The sequence below is a fragment of the Idiotropiscis lumnitzeri genome, chromosome 2 (assembly GCF_059441095.1).
Source record: "Idiotropiscis lumnitzeri isolate Australia: NSW breed Sydney's pygmy pipehorse chromosome 2, RoL_Ilum_1.0, whole genome shotgun sequence".
Lineage (NCBI taxonomy): Eukaryota > Metazoa > Chordata > Actinopteri > Syngnathiformes > Syngnathidae > Idiotropiscis > Idiotropiscis lumnitzeri.
The window spans coordinates 13,064,446-13,085,934 of NC_142392.1; the positions used below are offsets into that span (position 1 = coordinate 13,064,446).

The following is a 21,489-nucleotide window of genomic DNA, read 5'->3' on the forward strand; positions in this document are numbered from 1 at the left end:
CCCGAACGCTGAGCACCGGTTCCCCTCAAGGATGCGTGCTGAGTCCTCTCCTGTACGCCCTCTACACCTACGACTGCAGCCCAGCCCACGGCAACAACACCATCGTCAAATTTGCCGACGACATGACAGTGGTCGGTCTGATCTCGAAAGGTGACGAGGCAGGAGGGAGGAGGTCCAGAGACTAACGGCTTGGTGTGAGGACAACAGACTGCAACTTAACATTTCAAAAACAAAGGAGATCGTCATCGACTTTAGGAGGAATAAGACTGTGCCACACGTCCTCTACATCAGAGGCGAATGTGTGGAGAGGGTCCACACGTTCAAGTTCCTGGGAGTACAGAGCTCCGATGACCTCTCCTGGAAACACAACACCATAGCAGTGGTAAAGAAGGTCCACCAGCGTCTGCACTTCCTGAGGGTCCTCAGGAAATTCAACCTGGACAGGAAGCTGCTGCTGGCCTTCTACCACTCGTCCATCGAGAGCCTGCTGACCTACTGTGTCTCCACCTGGTACAGCGGCTGCACTGAGGCGGACAGAGTGAGGCTCCAGAGGACAGTCAAAACAGCGCAAAGGATTATTGGCTGCCTTCTCCCCTCACTGTCGGACATCTACACCGCCCGGTGCCTCAGAAGGGCTCTCAACATCGTCAAAGACAATACCCACCCAAACTCACACCTGTTCGACCTGATGCCCTCTGGCAGGCGCTACAGATGCATCAAATCGAGGACCAATAGACTGAGAAACAGTTACTTTCAGACAGCCATCTCTATTCTGAACTCTCACACACACACACGAGACCACCCTTACCTTGCAGAACAGCATCGTGATGTGTTTTTTTATATACCCTATTCAGTATTATTTTCCATTGCACTCTCTTATTTATCCAATTTATATATTTGTCTGTATTATTGTTGTATTGCACTGGAGAGGGGAGCTCTCTAATCTCGTTGCACACTTGAGTACAATGACAATAAAGGGATTTCTAATTCTAATTCTAAATAGGGGTCGCACGCATTGCTCCGTATGCGGCAGGCACAAGTCAAGGTAGCACGGTAGAAACAATATAAGACAAAGTCGCCGCCTGAGCTTTGACTTGACCAAACCAAATTTGTCTTATTGTGTCCTGCAGACGTCAGTGAATACAATCTCCGTTCCGTGAAAGAGGAGCCAGACTTGACTCACATAAAAAAGGAGGAGGGGGAGGAGGAGGAGATCAACAAGTCACCACTGAACTTTGTCCCTTTAAAGACTGAAGATGAAAACAAGGATGAGAGTGAGGACAACAGAGGGGCGGAGCCTACAAGCAGCAGTTCAAGTAGTCACGTGACAACAGAAGGTGATGAAGACCACTGGGGACCATCACAAGCACATAATGAGGACACATTGTCAGACGCTCATGACGATGATGATACTAATGATGATGATGGGCATGGCAAAGGTGAAAGGGCATGTCACACTGACAATTGGGTATGTTCTCAGTGTGGGAAATCATCAACTTCAAAGTTGTCTTTAAAACGGCACACAAGAACACACAGTGGAGAAGAAACTCTTTCCTGCTCAGTTTGCGGTAAATGCTTCTCTCGAAAGTCTCCTTTAGTAAGGCACACAAGAACGCACAGTGGAGAAAAACCTTTTTCTTGCTCAGTTTGTGGCAAAAGCTTCTCTCGAAGGTTTGATATAACAATCCACACAAGAACGCACAGTGGCGAAAAACCCTTTTCCTGCTCAGTTTGTGGAAAGAGTTTCTATCGTAAGTCGCATTTAACGAGCCACACACACTGGAGACAAGCCATTCAGTTGCAGCGTTTGTGCTAAAAAAATTATTTTCTAAAAATGGTGCTGAGAGTCACAATTTTGCTGGTGAGAATTGCAGTGATCCTTGAAGCTTAAAAAAAGACAACAAAAAACTGAAGGAATTGACTCTTTGTGGTAAGATGTAAATGTGATTTTGAATCAAATATGTTATACAGTGAACCCTCGGTTATCGCGGTTTATGGGGACCGAGACCACCCGCGAAAACTGAAAATCCGCGAAGTAGCGGCGCACCTTCAAAAATACTTTAAAAGAAAAAAAATAAATAAATATATATATATATATATATATACGTATATGGGTAGAGAGAGAGAGAGTGAAATTCATGTTATAACAAAAAAAAAAAAATTATTATTAAAACATTTTTTTATTCCCCAGCCATTATTTTTGTATTTATTCAATTACTTCTTTTTGTATTTAATTACTTCGACTTTTACCTGCTGGTACGCCGTCCGGTGTGCCCTGTGAATGTTATGATCCTCCAGCAGAGCTGGAGGATTGAGCAGGACTCTCCAAACGCAGACACGGGAAAAAAGGTGGTGATACAAAGATATTTATTATCACAATATAGTCAGTGTAATCAGCTCGTCTCGCAGCAGCTGACGAGACGATCGCTGGAGGAACGCCCACACAGCTGAAAAAACAAAAACACACGCGGCATGACAGGCACGGATCGTGACAGTGAAATGAAAGGTGGCATTCTTCATTTATTTATTTATTTATTCATTCATAACTGACAGCCTCGCGCCCCGCCCGTGCCCCGGGCGGAAGGTGCTCCTATTTGGCATAACTGTGACACACGCCCGCCCTCCTCCTGCGGAGCTTCCATTCGGTTAAACTTAGGGGCCGCTTGACACCGCCCGTGCCCGGGGAAGGTGCTCTTCTTCGTCCACTCTCCTCTTCGCCCACGCTCTTCTTCGGCGCACGCCGGCCGTCTAACCGCTCCAGCGCCCCGTCGTGCCGCTCGGCGAAACTACAATGCCCCCGAATTATTTTTAGACCCGCGAAGCACTGAACCCGCGAAAGGTGAACCGCGAAGTAGCGGGGGTTCACTGTATTCAACACCTTTGTTTATGATGAACCCGAAGATAAAGACAAGTTTGAAAAGGTCCTGTGAATTTAATTGCAGATACACTTGCAAGGACATTTTCAAGTCGGACATTTCAAGAGAAGCTATATCGTCCAACACTCACTCAGTGGTGCGTAAGTGTGTTTCTGGATATTATTTGTCCAGCCGTGGTGTCATAAATGATGGTATTTTGATGTGGATTCATTCAAGTAGGACAAAGTAGGACTTCACTGAAGGCACCTTAAATTACTTCCATACCCTGGAAGGTCACTGACCTGGCGAGAGAATTGCCCCCACCATAAACAATGCTCAGGCCTATTTTCTCTCAGGGCAGTATCTGGTTACATCGGAACTTCAGAACCAAGACTGGTCACTTCTGTGAGCTCCAGTCCCTTCATAGTTTCATAAAGAGAGTTACTTCCCATATCTAAATTCGGCCATTTAAAAATACACAACTTTTTTTTTTCATTTATTTCAATTCATATTTAAGCTTGCTTCTGTAATAATACAATATTTATTAAATTATTTTAATATGTAAAATTATCAACAATTTAAACCTTTTTATTTCACACTTGAATATTTCTTAACATATTTGTTCTTTTGAATATGTGTGCAATTTAAATTATTCCATCCATCCAGCCATTTTATGCCACTCATCCAGGGTCTGGTTATTGAATTAATTTTTTAGTATTTTTTATAATTCAATATTTATTTCAAGATTAGGACTCTTCTCAATGAGCTCAATATTTATAAAATGTTTCTATATTTGTTATTAATTGAAGTAAGTCTGTATGTGGTTTCCAATTTTAAATTTTAATATTTTCCTATTTCATTATATAAATAATCCAATGTATAAAAAATACAATTTAGCATGAAAAAAAATATTTGGTATATTTGACAAAATGATACATTTTCCGAAGTGAGATTCTGCTTAGCAACAAAACGCCAAACGATTGATAGAGCTCAACCTAGAAAGTGTATTTGGGCAGTCAGAAATTTATTCAGAAAGCATAATATTAAATGTGAGGGGATATTTGAAGAGTTTGAGTTTTGTTCAATGGACCATTCATATACGAGCCAGCCAAACACAGCGAGAAAACCAGCGCTGACTCCAGTCGCCATCAAGTTGCCAACTCCTGACATACCAAAACCTTGAAGAGAAACTGAGACGATTTGCGTTTCTCTTTCTTGTTCTTTTTAAAGTTCAACTTCTAGTTCAGTTTTTCACCTTTTCACACAGCGTAATGAAGGCCAGTTGAGCAAGTAAAACAAGTGATTTTATTGATGATTGTGGAAGGCACCGATTTCATAAGCACAGTTTCTTCTCACACCTTTTCCATTAGGTACGATTAAAACGACAACTGAAAAGCATAACGTTAACAAATGTTATTCCAGGCAAAGGCAATTAATTTTATTTACATGTTTGATGTAAACATCAAAACAAATCATCATCACTCAGACACATTGGTTCTTCTGGCACTGATCACATTGGCTAAATGTTCATAAAAAAGCTTTGCAAAATTGAATTTATCACATTTTATTCAAAATCACATTTACATCTTACCACAAAGAGTCAGTTCCATCAGTTTTTTGTTTTATTTTTTTTAAGCTTCAAGGATCGCAGCAATTCTCGCCAGCACAATCGTGTCTCTCAGCACTCCGTTTAGTGGAGAATTTTTTAGCACAAACGCTGCAACTGAATGGCTTGGCTCCACTGTGCGTTCTTGTGTGGATTCGTAAATTTGACTTTACAGAGAAGCTTTTGCCACAAACTGAGCAGGAAAAGGGTTTTTCTCCACTGTGTGTTCTTGAGTGGATCCGTAAATGCAACTTTCGAGAGAAACTCTTGCCACAAATTGAGCAGAAAAAAGGGTTTTCTCCACTATGTGTTCTTGTGTGACTTGTTAAATGTGCCTTTTGAGAGAATCCTTTGCCACAAATTGAGCAGGAAAAAGCGTTTTCTCCACTATGTGTTCTTGTGTGCCTTGTTAAATGTGCCTTTTGAGAGAATCCTTTGCCACAAACTGAGCAAGAAAAGGGTTTTTCTCCACTATGTGTTGTTGTGTGTTTTATTAAATTAAACTTTCTCGAGAAGCATTTTCCACAAACTGAGCAGGAAAAAGGTTTTTCACCACTGTGTGTTCTTGTGTGGATTGTTAAATGCAACTTTCGAGAGAAACTCTTGCCACAAATTGAGCAGGAAAAAGGGTTTTCTCCACTGAGTGTTCTTGTGTGCCTTGTTAAATGTGCATTTTGAGAGAATCCTTTGCCACAAACTGAGCAGGAAAAGGGTTTTTCTCCACTATGTGTTGTTGAGTGACTTGTTAACGTTGCATTTTGAGAGATTTTGCCACAAACTGAGCAAGAAAAAGGCTTTTCTCCACTGTGTGTTCTTGTTTGGATTGTTAAATGTGACTTTCGAGAGAAACTCTTGCCACAAACTGAGCAGGAAAGGGGTTTTTCTCCACTATGTGTTGTTGTGTGTTTTATTAAATTAAACTTTTTCGAGAAGCATTTTCCACAAACTGAGCAGGAAAAGGGTTTTTCTCCACTGTGTGTTCTTGTGTGGATTGTTAAATGCGACTTTTGAGAGAAACTCTTGCCACAAATTGAGCAAGAATAAGGCTTTTCTCCACTGTGTGTTCTTGTGTGGCTTGTTAAATTTGCCTTATGAGAGAAGCATTTTCCACAAACTGAGCAGGAAAAGGGTTTTTCTCCATTGTGTGTTCTTGTGTGGATTGTTAAATGCGACTTTTGAGAGAAACTCTTGCCACAAATTGAGCAAGAAAAAGGCTTTTCTCCACTGTGTGTTCTTGTGTGGTCTGTTAAATGTGACTTTTGAGAGAAACTTTTCCCGCAAACTGAGCAGGAAAAATGTTTTCCTCCACTGTGTATTGTTGTGTGTTTTATTAAATATGACTTTAAAAAAAAGCTTTTGCCACAAACTGAGCAGGAAAAAGACTTCTCTTCGCTGTGTGTTCTTGCGTGCCTTGTTAATTGTGACTTTCGAAAGAAGCTTTTGCGACAAAATGAGCATGAAAATGTTTTTTCTCCACTGCGTGTTCTTGTGTGCCCTTTTAAAGACAGCTTTGAAGTTAATGAGTCAGTGTGACATGCCCTTTCACCTTTAGCTTGCCCATCATCATCATCATCATCATTAGTATCATCATTGTCATGAGCGTCTGATAATGTGTCCTCATTATGTACTTGTGATGGCCCCCAGTGGTCTTCATCACCTTCTGTTGTCACGTGATGACTTGAACTGCTGCTTGTAGGCTCCGCCCCTCTGTTGTCCTCATTCTCATCCTTGTTTTCAACTTCAGTCTTTATAGGGACAACGTTCAGTGGTGACTTGTTGATCTGCTCCTCCTCCTCCTCCTTTTTGATGTGAGTCAAGTCTGGCTCATCTTTCACATAAAGGAGATCGTTTTCACTGACGTCTGCAGGACACAAAAAGACAAACACACATTTGGTTTGGTCAAGTCAAACCTCAGGCGGCGACTTTGTCTTATTTTCTACCGTGCTACCTTGACTTGTGCCTGCCGCAGACGGAGCAATGCGTGCGACCCCGATTTGGACCGGACCATGGGGACATTTCACAAAATTACGTCCGACGATGTAAACCTCCTTTTAGCAGCACAACAGTGATAAACGAGCATTTAAAAAGGAAGCATGTTGTGGCTGATGCCCGATTTCATTCCTGACATAGTCACAGACGTTTCTGGAATATGTATTCAAATTCAACTATGATACACCATAATATTTTAAGAGTTCACTGAATTATTTTAGAACTGCAATGATGCTTAACAGCGATAGGGTGTCAGTAATGAGTAACAAAGTAACACAACATTGTCATTTGCATAAATTACCAGGAACTATGAGTTGCGGGGGAGATGCAAACCACCTGGGCCACAGGAACTTTATGACCAGGAACTAAATGTTCCTGGGCTTGTTGGTAGAAAAGGGGGTTGTGACGTTCTCCCTTTTGAAGCCCATAGTAAGCCAAAGATGCAGATGCATTCCTTGCAGCATGCGCTTGTTCACCGATGAGATCCGTGCAACCCTGGATGGATGCATTAAATGTATTTTAAATGTTTGGATGAGGTGAAACTATGCAAACGTGCACAAAACAGTGCAGGGCCACCCGAGGTTCTTTGACTCTCACCCGACCAAGACAGTACAAGGTTCATAAATAAAAAAAGACCGATACGTACATATTTTTTTTTAAAAACTTAATATTTTGTGTTTTATTCACTAAAATTGATCAACTGCCATTGATGTTTTCGCCGCAGTGTGCACATTGTTTAGAGTCAGGCAGAATTCTTTCCGGAAGGAATTGCTTCAACAAGATATAAAAACCAGAAAATGTAAAATGTTAAATAATCAGTTCAAATTTGATACTGGGAAAAACATTTTAGTGAGTTTACCCCCCACTAATGTTTTTTCTTTGGCATTTATTTCCTGCACTGATTTCATTTGGCATCAAGAAATGTTCAGCAGACCTGCAAGTAAAAGGCAATATTTAAAAATAAAACGGCAATAACCTTGAACGCATTTCCCCAAACAACTTAATGTTGTGATGCATATTCCGAACGATAGAAAGCAAATGAGAGTAAAACGTGTACAAACCTGCTTTGTGTAGCACAACACGAGGCTGCTCGCAACCTTCGCCCAGAAGTTGAAGATGTTGCTCGTTCTCTTCTTTTATTCCACAAAGTTCCTCTTTGTTCTTGGGTGTTGTTCTTTCACACATTTTCAAATGATAATTCCAAAAAATCCGCCCTTGATCTCTGCTTGGCGATGAGTCATGTGCCTCTTTTCGTTAGCGGCTAGCTAGCTAACAAGCTAAGCTAACTACGCCGAAAAGCATCAACGCGCGAAGATGAGGTTATCGGCACACAAAGACTTAATGAATTATGTCGTAGTCCTTTAGAGTAGCACTGGACATCCTTTGAGAAAATTACAGTCAGTTCCACACTAAATCAGAAGAATTTAGCGGTGAACTGCTTTTGTTCCGGTGTGGACGGGTCGGTGGATGTGGTCGAGGTCCTTCGGAAGCTGCGCGCTTGCTAATGACGTCATGCTTTAAGCACGTATTTTTCAAATATATTTCTTTGCCTCTGTGTTTGTTTTTACCCCTGGCTGTTCTATTTCAATATATATTTTATATAATATTTTAAATCGGTTGATAAAAAAAAAATAACTAAATTAACGCCACATTGGCGAGTCGGCTCTTACGTCACTTCCGCCAATGCCTCGAGAAGCCGCTGCTGCAACAGCAGTGGGACGTTTACGTTTCTCCTACCGAACGAAGCAACAATGCTGTGGTTCACTCGGGCTGCAAGATTGTATGAATATGATGTCTGCAAATACTAGCAGTGCCTCTCAATTATTTCACGCCCGCCCCTTCCAAGAAGAAAAAGATTCGCGCCCCACCACCACCAATTTTTTTCTGTCTTTGTATATTGATGTTAGATTGTCAATAAAATATCCATAAATTAAGCTAAATTGATAAGAAATATAATTTTGAGAACTATTATTGTGAGGATCTCGAAACTCGGTACTCTGTTTTGCAAATATTGATGAGATGATAAATATTTACTCAGTTTTTTGTATAAACTTTATTGACATTTGCAAACCAAACACAGCTATTAATACGTACATAAGATAGAAAAGACAAAAAGAAGAGCCAGGGGGATTTTAAACAAAAATTCTTTGTAAATAACATAAAGCAACAGCTTTAGTATGTTTACGATACGTTTTTTTAAAAAACAATTTTATGGTTACTATACGTTTTTTTTTAATGGTTACTGTAATGTTCCGTCTTCTATCTGAAGAAGTCACGCTGGTACAGTGATGCTGCAGGCTTGTGTCTCTTTATTTATTGACTTGCATTCTCGTCTATGTGCGTACACACGAGTTCGTCTGGTAACCACACACACATCAGGCAATACTGCCAACTAGTGACTAATGATATAACTGCTATCATTACATCTCCCTTTCAAACGTTAATCAATGCCTATGCCTTTTTTTTAATAAAGCTTTTTTATTTTATAATTATTATAATAATTTTGTTTTGTTCGCAATTATTTTCACTTCTTTTCAATATCTACCCATTTTTTTCTGACAACAAGCAGCTCTACAACAATTTTAGCAACAATAACACAACATTAAACATTTTCAATCAGCCTGTCCGGTTGTCGTCTAACTCTTGTTGATCTTCGCAGAGGTTCAGTCATCCCAGAAGTTGCTGGTGGTTTTGGTCTGTGCTCCTTCGATGTATCCACCTGCTTTGCAGCCTCAGCCGGATCAGAAGATTTCTTACAGTTCCCGGGAACCTTCAGAAGACTCCTCCTGTTCCTCCTCACTCTTTGTCCATGCTTTGTTTCCACAATGTAAGATCTCGGTCCGGCTTCGATAAGGACAGTCACTTTTCTGTCCCAATGAGGTCCCTCGATCCTTACAGTGTCTTTCTCAGAAAGAGGTTCCAGATGTTTTGTAGCTCTGTCATATGCAATTTTCTGTTTGAGTTTGAGCATTCTCTTATTTTCAATCCAAATGTTGTTGTCATGTCCTAGTGGTATTTGTGGAAGCGTGGTGCGAAGCTTACGGCACATGAGTAGGTCAGCAGACAAAGAAGCTCCCCACTCCACAGGTGCAGCTCTGTAACTCAATAGGGCAAGGTAAGGATCAGATGCATCATCCTTGGCCTTCCTTAGCAGTCTCTTGATGATTTGCACTCCCTTCTCAGCCTGCCCATTTGCCTGTGGTTATTAAAGGGCTTGAAGTGATGATGTGAGCCTCAGCCTCCTCCGCCGTAACGCAGTCCTTGATGTCACTGTTATGGTGCGGCGCTCGGGATAATGCATCAGCAAGCACTATGTATTTTCCAGGCGTGTATATTAGCTCAAAATCATAGCGCTGCAATGTCATCATCATGCGTTGAATTCTGGGCGTCATGTCATTGAGATTTTTCTTCCAAATTGAAATCAGTGGCTTATGATCAGTCTCTGCTATGAACGTGGGCAGTCCATAAACTATACTAAATTTGCCAAATCCAAACACTAAACCCAGTGACTCCTTTTCGATCTGAGCAGAGCGTTTTTCAGTCTCTGACATTGACCTGGATGCATAGGCTACAGGTTGCCATGTGTCTCTCGCCTTTTGCAGCCGTACGGCACCTAGCCCATCTTTCGACGCATCCGTGGAAATTTTGGTTGGTTTTGATGGATCAAAGGAGGCAAGGACTGGCTCAGCTGTCACAGTTCTCTTTAGATCTTGCCATTCTTCGTCATGTTTTGTTGTCCACTCAAAGACTACGTTGTGATGCAGCAGCAAACTTAGGGACTTTGTTCTTGAAGAGAGGTTTGGAATGAACTTGCCCAGGAAGTTTATCATCCCCATTGCTCGCAGAAGTCCTTTTTTTTCGGTTGGAACTGGCATGTCCAGTATTGCTTGCACTTTGGTTCTGTCTGGCACCACTCCATCTGCTGTGAGCTTGTCTCCCAAGAATGTCTATTCTGTAACTCCAAACAGACATTTCAGAAATCAGAAATCCCTTTATTGACATTGTACTCAAGTGTGCAACGAGATTAGAGATTTCTCTCGTTTTAGTTTAAGTCCATTCATTTTAACTCTTTGTAGCAGTTCCTCAAGTCTTTCATTGTGTTCTTGTTCCATGTTTCCCCAAACAACCAAATCATCAATGAACACACAGGTTCCTTCCAGACCTTCTATGATTGACTCCATAGCTCTGTGAAAGATCTCAGGCACAGACTTTATGCCAAATGGCAGTCTCAGAAAACAGAAACGCCCAAATGGTGTGTTGAAGGTGGTGTACCTGCTGCTTTCGGTGTCCAGCTTCAGCTGCCAAAATCCATGCGATGCATCTAATTTGCTGAAGAATTTAGCACCTGCCATGTCACTCAGGATTTCTTCACACTTGGGAATCTGATAATGTTCTCTTTTAATGTTTTCATTCAGATCTTTGGGGTCGAGGCAAACACGTAACTCTGGGGAGTTCCTCTTTTTAACACACGTGATGGAATTTTCTTTCACTTTCTCTCTGACTCTTATTGGTGTCATTCTGTTCAGTTCCTTTTTTAATCTATCTTTGAGAGGGTCTGGAACTCTTCTCGGGGCATGTACTACAGGTTTAGCATCTTCCTTGAGCTGTATTTTATAAGTGTAAGGTAGCGTACCTTGTCCTTTGAAGACAGAAAAGTATTTGTTCACTATACTCTTACTACCTTCACTCTGCAACACTTTGTTCTTCTTATTGACATCCTTGCTGGTGATTTGGTAAATTCTTTTTACCAATCCAAGATCTTCAGATGTCCTGTCTCCAAGGATTGACTCCAGTCCACTTGGCACAATTGTTAACGTTAACTTGTGTTGTCTTCCCTTTGCTGTCACTTTTAGCCTACAACATCCCTTTGTTTTTTTTGGCTGATTGTTGTCGGTTTTCAATTTCACGGCCTTCTCTTCAAGTGATTTCAAGTCTTTTTCATTAATTTTGTTTGCTTTTGCTCCTGTGTCAATTTTAAAAGTAACTAGTGTCCCATTGACAAGCAGTGGTGCAATCCATTTATCTTCTTTTACTGCATTAACAGCATGCTCTGGGTCTCCTATAGTTTGTTGTTGCACATCGCTTTCGTCATATGACACGATTTTTGTGATGTCCTGTGCTTTTAATGTTTGGTGGAGTCTATGACTTGTCTTGCAGGGCTTGGGTAACTTCCTGGTTCTACGCCCAGGCACGCCCCTGCAATTTCTGGCGCCGGCCCCTGTGCACCTGCAGATCATCAGCAACAGCATAAAAGATCAGCGCAGCCAGGAGTCAGGCGCCGGATTATCCCGTTATACCCGTGGTACTTTGGCCGCAGTTGCACGACACAGATTGGCATTGTTGGCGCTGTCCTTGGTGCTCGTAATAACTCCGTTCTCTTATGTGCTTCCTCAAGCCTTCTTCCTGCCCGTCCAAGCCCGTGACACCACCGCCTTCCCGAGAAGACCAGACCGCGTCTCTCACCTCATCGCCCGACCTGCGCCCTGCGGACCCGCTGCCTGCGCTTGCTTCCCGCCGCGTCTACCGCCCCCTCGCCTGCCCTGCAGAACTCCGGACCCGCTTCCGCACAAATAAAATCCCATCTCATATCCAGGTTGCTCTTGGGTTCCTTTTCTCTCTCCATTACGGTTCCTCAACCCGTGACAGAATAATCCGGCCAATACAATGGACCCAGCGACCCCGGATCCCCTCAAAGAAGCCCTATCTATCCAAGGTAGGCAGCTCGGCCGCCACGAAAAAATGTTTCACGAGCTTATGGAATCGGTCCAAAATCTACACCATAAGATCACGCACCTCTCCACCCAGGTCCTATCTCTCTCTCCCTCCACCCATCCTCCCGTAAACACTCCCCCGGTCCCTTCTGCTTCCGCAATGCCCGCTCTTGGCAGCAAGTAACCTTTTGTTCCTACTCCCGAGCCGTTTACCGGGGATCTAGGATCATGTAGTCAGTTTCTCCTGAATTCTTCGTTAGTTTTTGACTTACAACCGCTAAGCTACCCCTCTGATCGATCCAAAATAGCCTTTATGGTTAACCTGTTTCGCGGAAGAGCCGCAAAATGGGCTACGGCGCTGTGGGAGGCGTCTTCGCCAGTGATGTCCTCTTATGCAGATTTTTGCCAGGAACTAAGGAGGGTTTTCGATCACCCAGTCAAAGGACGCGAAGCGACCCGCAGATTGCTAGCCCTTCGGCAGGGAACACAATCCGTAGCGGATTACTCCATCGAGTTTCGAATCCTGGCGAACGAGTGTGGATGGAACGAGCCCGCTCTGAGAGGTATTTTTGTGAATGGTTTGACCGAACGATTAAAGGATGAGCTGGCGGTCCGTGACGAGCCCACCTCCCTCGAGGAGTTGGTCTCACTATCCATAAAAATTGACAATCGGCTGAGAGTGAGAAGCGCAGAAAAATCGCGGAGGGGGGACGGAAAAGCCGTTCCGCCTGTCTATCATTCTGAGCCGTCATCACCCGGCCAATTTCTGCCCTCTGCTCGCCAGGAGGAGCCTATGCAACTGGGAAGGACTGGTCTGGACGCTCAGGAACGCCATAGACGTTTGACTAATCGCTTGTGTATTTATTGTGGAAACCCCGGACATTATCTTGCTGCCTGTCCATCTAGGCCAAAAGACGGTGCTTGCCAATGAAGGAGAGCACATTGGTGAGCCAAATTGCATCTCTTCCCCTCGCATGTCTGTTCCCTCCAGTATCTTATGGCAAAGCAAATCCTTCTCAATCCCTGTTTTAATCGACTCCGGAGCAGATGGCAACTTCATAGATCAAGCCCTGGCTAAACAGTTGGGGGTTTCTTGGGAACCCCTTACTTCCCCTCGAAGAGTGGTGGCCCTGGATGGACATCTCATTTCCTTGGTCTCCCAGCAAACTATACCATTTACACTCATCATCTCAGGTAACCACAGAGAAACCATTCAGCTGTACCTCATCAATTCACCCCATGTTCCCCTAGTGCTGGGGTTCCCCTGGCTCCAAAAACACAACCCCTCCATCGACTGGAGAAACTGCTCCATTACCAGCTGGAGTGTTTTTTGCCACTCGCAGTGCCTGTTGTCCGCTGACCCGGCTCCCCGATCTTCCCCTCCGGCTACGACTCCTCCGGATCTTTCCTCGGTGCCCTCCAACTATCATGACCTCTCCCGGGTGTTCAGTAAGGACCTCGCTCTCACCTTGCCTCCTCACCGCCCTTACGACTGCGCCATTGACCTTCTCCCTGGAGCTTCCCTCCCCACCAGCCGACTGTACAACATCTCCCGTCCAGAGAGGGATGCCATGGAGACGTACATTCGAGATTCCCTCGCCTCCGGTCTCATTCGGCCCTCTTCCAGGATTCTTCTTCGTTAAGAAGAAAGATTCCTCACTCCGCCCCTGTATAGACTTCAAGGGCGTAAATGATATCACAGTTAAAAATAAGTCCTCGTTTCCACTCATCGATCCGTCATTTGAACCTCTCTGCGAGGCCCAGGTCTTCTCCAAACTGGATCTCAGAAACGCCTATCATTTGGTCCGGATTAAAGAGGGTGATGAGTGGAAAACGGCATTCAACACTCCCTTGGGTCATTTTGGCCTCACAAACGCCCCTGCGGTGTTCCAAGCCCTCATGAATGACATCCTGAGAGACATGTTGAACCGGTTTGTTTTTGTCTACCTAGATCAGGGGTGGGCAATTATTTTTTCCATGGGGCCACATAAGAAACATAAAATATTGTGGAGGGCCGGGCCAAAAGGCTGAACTCAATTCTGCATAATATTAATTGTATTTCTTTTTTAAAAAGCAGTAAATAGCACTGTTTTGACAAGCTGGCAAGAGTATATATTAAAGTTAAGCAATGAAACTAAATACCAAATAAACTGAAAAAATGAGGTTGCCTTACAAAGATTTATTCATTCAAAATTCTCAACACAATGGTAGACAAAATATTAACATTTTTTACTATTTGTGACTCATATTAGTAAACATATTCTGTCACATTCACTTCAAAACACATTTTGAGTTCCATATACTGTTGGATAGTTGTGTAAAGGTTCTGAGCATTTTAAAGACATCACAATATTGTCTTTTTGCACCAAACATTTAGCAAGATACAACATATTGACTGTCACTGAACTGTGATTTTGAGAAAAAGTGTCCCAGTTCATTGTTATCTGGTGCCTTACAGTAACATGCCTACATTTGTGGTCTAACTGCCTCATTTGGTGTTTCAATGTTCATTTTTCTTGTTCAGTGAGAGAAATCTAATCTCTGCTGGGCTTTAACAAGTGCATCAAAGTCAGGCTGAATGTCTGAAGTGGAGATGCGAAGCACAGCTGACAGATGATCATCAGTGAGAGAGGATCTGTCCCTGGATTTTGTAAACTTCATAATTGAAAATGTTTGTTCACAAATGTCGGTAGAGCCAAAGAGAACAAACATCTTCTGAGCATGTCTCCTAATGTTTGGAAAGTTCTCCTCCTTGAGAGAAGAGTAGAAATCCAGCAGAGATCCTGACTTAAAGTGCTCTGCTAGTACTCCATCAGACTGCAGGTCAATGAGTTCCAGCTGAACATCATCCACACTGAAGGTAAAGGGAGGGGAAATCATGTGGATTTCATCCTCCATTGTTCTTAGATCCTCAAATCGCCTTGCAAACTCACCATGCAATGCTCCTAGCATGGATGAGTACCTGCAGAGGTTATCAGCTGATGGTGTGACTTCTTTCAGGGTTTGCATGTGAGTGAGAGTGTTGCTCTCCAGTTGTCTTGAAAGAAACTGTATCTTTCTCATGAAAGCCTTCACCAAGGTGTGCATTTCATGTACAAAAAGGCCCTTGCCTTGCAGCTTGGTGTTCAGTTCATTCATCAGTGCAGTCACATCAACAGCAAATGCGAAATCTGCCATCCAGACCTCATCTGCAAACTCTGGGATGGCCTTGCCTTTTGTCTCACAAAACTCCTGGATTTCTGCTTTCAGATCCCAGACTCCTTTTAACACTTTGCCCAGGCTGAGCCATCTCACAGAAGTGTGGTAGCCAATGTCACTGTGCTCAATCTCATGCTCCTCCAGAAGTGTGACAAACTGTCTGTGATTCAGTGCCCGCGCCCTGATGAAGTTAACTATTTTAGTAACAACATCGATAACATGGTTAATTTTTAGCACTGATTTGCACAACACATGTTGGTGTAAAATACAATGTAAAAATACTAATTTCTGATCAGGGTCCATTTCAGTCACTTTATCCTGCATGCGTTTTAAAAGTCCGACATTTTTCCCGGTAAGATTTGGACAACCGTCCGTGGTGACACCTGCCAGTCTGTCCCATTTCAGTCCCAACGTGTCCATACAAGCATTTACCTCAGTGAAGAGATCGCTCCCTGTCGTCGTCCCTTTTAACGACCGCATTGCTGCCAGCTCCTCCGTAATCCTGAAGTCCGGCGTTATCCCGCGGACAAATACGAGTAGCTGGGCTGTGTCGCGGACATCACAACTCTCGTCCAGAGCCAAGGAGAAAAAAATCAAAACTTGGCACTTCACGTTGCAGCTGTAGCTCCAGATTCCCCGCAATGTCCTCGACCCTTCTCGTCACGGTTCGCCTGGACAGCGGGACTTGCTCAAATGCCGCTTTTTTTTCAGGGCATATTAGTGCTGCCGAGTCTACCAAGCACTCTTTCACGAACTCCCCCTCTGAGAATGGCTTGCTGGTTTTGGCTATTTTGTGGGATATCACAAAGCTGGTCTTGGTTGCTGCATCCCTGGATGCATGAAGCCCGGTAAAAAAGCCTTGCTGCGTTTGCAGCTTAGCTAGCAAAGCTTCCGATGTCTGCGCTCTTTCAGGATCAGTTAGGTTTTTATATTTCTCTGCATGTTTCGTCTGGTGATGCTGACTCAAATTGTAGTCCTTCAACACGGCGATCTGCTCCCCGCAAACTAAACACACATCTTTACCTCTAACTTCAGTAAATAAATACTCCGCTGTCCAATTTTTGTTGAAAATTCTACATTCGGCATCTACCTTTCTTTTTTTAGCCTGAGCGGACATTTTTGAGGGCGAACGTCGTCTTGTTGTGATTCAATCGCGCGCATGTCTTGATATACGCATTACGTCATTATGTGCGACGCACATTGTGCGGGAATTAAAAAAAAACAATTTCAGAATAAAAGCAGTGCAGCTTTAGCCCATGAATGAGGTGAAATTAAAAAGTATGTTTATTTTGAAATTTCCAATTAACCTTACACTCGCGGTCAGAGTCAACCAAAGGTATGTGGCCCGGCCCATACAATGCCCAGGTCTGTCATACGGGCCAGTCAGTGCCACCCGGCGGGCCGGATGTGGCCCGCGGGCCGTGCAATGCCCAGGTCTGCTCTAAGGAATGCATCTGCATCTTTAGCTTACTATGGGTTAAAAGAGGGAGACCGTCACAATGCCCTTTTCCACCAACAAGCCCAGGAACATTTAGTTCTATCTCTAAATCCCCCCAAAAATACTTGTAAACATATTTTACTTGAAGGATTTCTATTCTATCAATGACATTATGCTGCGATGGCCCCCATCAATAAGTTAGGGTCCAGCAACAGGTGTTCCATCAGACGCACACAATAGCCTGTGTGTGCTAACTTCAGCTCGCTTCCAGAAACGTCTGTGACTATGTCAGGAATGAAATCGGGCATCAGCCGCAACGTGCTTCCTTTTTAAATGCTCGTTTATCACAGTTGTGCTGCGATAGGGAGGTTTACATCGTAGGACGTAATTTTGTGAAATGCCCCCATGGTCCGGTCAAAGTTGGGTTTGCACGCATTGCTCGTGTGCGGCGGGCACAAGTCAAGGTAGCACGGTAGAAACAATATAAGACAAAGTCGCCGCCTGAGGTTTGACTTGACCAAACCAGATTTGCCTTTCTGTGTCCTACAGACGTCAGACAAAATGATCTCTGTTCTGTGAAAGAGGAGCCAGATTTGACTCACGTCAAAAAGGAGGAGGAGGAGGAGGAGATCAACAAGTCACAAGTGAACGTTGTCCCGATAAAGACTGAAGATGAAAACAAGGATGAGAGTGAGGACAACAGAGGGGCGGAGCCTACAAGCAGCAGCTCAAGTCATCACGTGACAACAGAAGGTGATGAAGACCCCTGGGGGCCATCACAAGTACATAATGAGGACACATTATCAGACGCTCATGACGATGATGATGATACTAATGATGATGATAATGGGCAAGCTAAAGGTGAAAGGGCATGTCACACTGACTCATTCACTTCAAAGTTGACTTTAAAACCGCACACAAAAACACACAGTGGAGAAAAAACATTTTCTTGCTCGGTTTGTGGCAAAAGCTTCCTGCATAAGTCAACGTTCACGGTCTACACAAGAATGCACAGTGGAGAAAAACCTTTTTCTTGCTCAGTTTGCGGAAAAAGTTTCTCTCAAAAGGCAAATTTAACAAGTCACGCAAGAACACACAGTGGTGAAAAACCTTTTTCCTGCTCAGTTTGTGGAAAGAGGTCCTATCGTAAGTCGCATTTAACAAAACACACAACAATACATAGTGGAGAAAACCTTTTTCTTGCTCAGTTTGTAGCAAATGTTTCTCTATAAAGCCTAATTTAACAAGTCACGCAAGAACACACAGTGGAGAAAACCCTTTTTCATGCTCAGTTTGTGGCAAAAGTTTCTCTCAAAAGTCTAATTTACGAAGCCACACAAGAACACACAGTGGAGAAAAGCCTTTTTCCTGCTCAGTTTGTGGCAAAAGCTTCTCTGGAAAGTTTCATTTAATAAAACACACAACAACACATAGTGGAGAAAAACCTTTTTTCTGCTCAGTTTGTAGGAAAGGTTTCACTCAAAAATCAACTTTAACCAATCATAGAAGAACACACGGTGGCGAAAAACCCTTTTCCTGCTCAGTTTGTGGAAAGAGTTTCTCTCGTAAGTCGCTTTTAACGAGCCACACAAGAACACACACTGGAGACAAGCCATTCAGTTGCAGCGTTTGTGCTAAAATAATCTTCACTAAACAGGGTGCTGAGAGTCACAATTGTGTTGGTGAGAATAGCAGCGATCCTTGAAGCTCATATTCCGGTTCCGGCGCCGCGCGAGTGGCTGCCTGTTTACAGCAGCGTGGCTCACTATTGAGCCTTTTTCGTGTGTTTTTTCCCTTTACCCTTTTTTATTTTATTTTTACCTCACCTCAGCAATGGACATCCAACTTGCGGTGGTTTTACTACTGTTGGGGGCTGTTTTTTGCGCGATCGTGTCCGGAGACGAAACTCGGAGCTACGGATCGATCGTGTACACAAGAGATCAGCTGTTAGCACTCCGTGCTAACCCCGCGTGTGCTCCCGGAGCGAGACCCGATATCCCCCGCGAGCTGAGGAGGAAGAGACGGGGATGTCGTGCGGGGGCTAAACGCCAGGCAAGGAGGAGACGATATCACCCCGTCCTTCCGTCCGTTATTATGGGGAATGTTCGATCCCTCCCCAACAAAATGGACGAGCTAACAGCGCTAACCCGGCACGAGAGGATTGTCGGGGAGGCTAGCTTGCTGGTGTTCACGGAGTCGTGGCTAGTGGCTAACAGAGCTAACGCCGGACGCCGTCGTGGAATTGGACGGCTTCCAAATACTACGCGCGGACAGGACACTGGAGAGCGGTAAGAGAAAAGGGGGAGGGCTGGATGTGTTTGTTAATGATAGATGGTGTAACCCTGGGCACATAACTGTTAAGGATCAACTTTGCAGTCGGGACATTGAGATGATAGCTGTTAGCATACGTCCGGTCTATTTACCGCGAGAGTTCAGTCATGTGATCGCGGTGGCGGCGTACGTGCCTCCCTCTGCTAACGGTGAGACAGCCTGTGATGTACTGAATGCAGCTGTGAGCAGGCTACAAACACAGCACCCAAATGCCTTGTTCCTTATCTCTGGTGACTTCAATCATGCTTCTCCTTCCTCCTCTCTGCCTTCATTCACACAATATGTAACATGCCAAACCAGAGACAATAAAATATTGGACCTCTTCTATGCCAACACCCAGGAGGCGTACACGTCACTGCCCCTCCCCCCGCTGGGCAAAGCTGACCACAACTTGGTTGCTCTCCTGCCTGTGTACAAACCTCTCGTCCGCAGGCAGCCAGCTGTGACAGGCACAGTACAGAGATGGTCCGGAGAAGCCGAGGAGGCCTTGAAGGACTGTTTCAACACAACTGTGTGGGAGGTATTCAGCAAAGCTCACGGTGAGGACATTAATGGTCTAACAGACACAGTTACAGACTATATTAACTTCTGCATGGAGAACACCATTCTCACCAGGACTGTAAGATGTTTTTCCAACAACAAACCATGGATCACACCGGACATTAAAGCTCTCCTGAAGGAGAAAAAGAGGGCTTTTGTTTCAGGCGACAAGGACGAGCTGAAGAGAGTGCAGCGTCAGCTGAGAAGGAGGATCCGAGAGGGGAAAAAGTCCTACAGGATGCGGATGGAAGAACAACTGCAGCGGAACAATGCCATGGATGTCTGGAGGGGCCTGAAGACCATCTCAGGCCACGGACAACCAGGTCAGACCCAGAAGGGTGGGGGGGGCTTCAGTGGGCAAATGAGTTGAACCTATTTTTCAATAGGTTTGATCAGATGCCTGACCCTGCTCAGGCTTCCCTGCTGCAGCCCCCACCAACCCCTCCTGCCACTGCGAACGAGACCCTCTCTCTCCTCTCTTCACCCTCTCTCTCCACAGGCTCCAGTTCCCAGCCTCATCAGACATCCACCGCTTCCTCCTGCTCAGCCTTGTTCCTCACTACGTCTCAGGTGAAGAACCAGCTGAGGAAGATGAAGGCGAGGAAGGCAGCAGGCCCAGATGGGATCAGCTCCCAGCTCCTCAAATCCTGCGCAGACCAGCTGTGTGGAATCGTCCAGCACATGTTCAACCTGAGCTTGAAGCTGGGCAGAGTCCCCCAGCTGTGGAAAACATCCTGCCTGGTTCCGGTTCCAAAGACCCCCCATCCGAAGGAGCTCAACAACTTCAGACCAGTGGCGCTGACGTCTCATCTGATGAAGACCCTGGAGAGACTGGTCCTCGTCCATCTGCGCCCTCTGGTCAGCTCCTCAATGGACCCACTCCAGTTTGCATACCAGCCTGGCATCAGTGTGGATGATGCCATCATCTACCTGCTCCACACTTCACTCTTCCACCTGGAGAAGGCGGGGGGCACGGTGAGGATCATGTTCTTTGATTTCTCAAGTGCTTTCAACACCATCCAGCCCGCCTTATTGGGAGACAAGCTGGAGCAGGCGGGAGTGGCCCACCACCTCATCACATGGATTTACGACTACCTCACAAACCGGCCACAGTACGTGAGAACACAGGACTGTGTGTCTGACGTGCTCCTCTGCAGCACGGGAGCGCCGCAGGGAACTGTGCTGGCTCCCTTCCTGTTCACCCCCTACACCTTGGACTACAAATACAATTCCACAACCTGTCACCTGCAGAAGTTCTCTGATGACTCTGCGATTGTCGGCCTCATCACTGACAATGACGATCTGGAGTACAGAGGGGTTACGCAGGGGTTCGTGGACTGGTGTCAGCAGAACCGCCTCCAAATCAACGCTGGGAAATCCAAAGAGCTGGTGGTGGATTTCCGCAAGCGTCGGCACTCTCCACCTGCACCAGTGAATATCCAGGGAACAGACGTTGAGAGGGTCTCAACTTACAAGTACCTGGGTGTTCATCTGAACAATAAACTGGACTGGAGCGACAACACAGACGCTCTCCATAGGAAGGGTCAGAGCAGACTCTTCCAACTCAGGAGGCTGAGGTCCTTTGGCGTTCGGGGAACACTCCTCAGGAACTTCTATGACTCGGTGGTTTCATCAGTCATCTTCTATGGAGTGGTCTCCTGGGCAGGAGGCATCTCGGGCCGAGACAAAAAGAGACTGGACAAACTGGTGAGGAGGGCCAGCTCTGTCCTGGGCTGCTCCCTGGACTCTGTGGACTCAGTGGGGGGCAGGAGGATGACGGCAAAACTGTCATCAATGCTGGACAACCCAGCCCACCCACTC

The 21,489-nt window shown here is 44.8% G+C and overlaps 1 protein-coding gene across 1 annotated transcript; it reads right to left on the bottom strand.

Moving 5' to 3' along the window:
- Positions 1-14,962: 14,962 nt before the first annotated feature.
- On the bottom strand, positions 14,963-15,946 carry LOC148341738 (general transcription factor II-I repeat domain-containing protein 2B-like). The gene is made up of 2 exons (XM_088287937.1): positions 15,095-15,946; positions 14,963-15,015 (listed from the first exon to the last, which is right to left on the bottom strand). The coding sequence occupies exons 1-2, from the start codon at positions 15,837-15,839 to the stop codon at positions 14,963-14,965; spliced, it is 798 nt and encodes a 265-aa protein (XP_088144063.1). The 5' UTR covers positions 15,840-15,946.
- Positions 15,947-21,489: the final 5,543 nt, after the last annotated feature.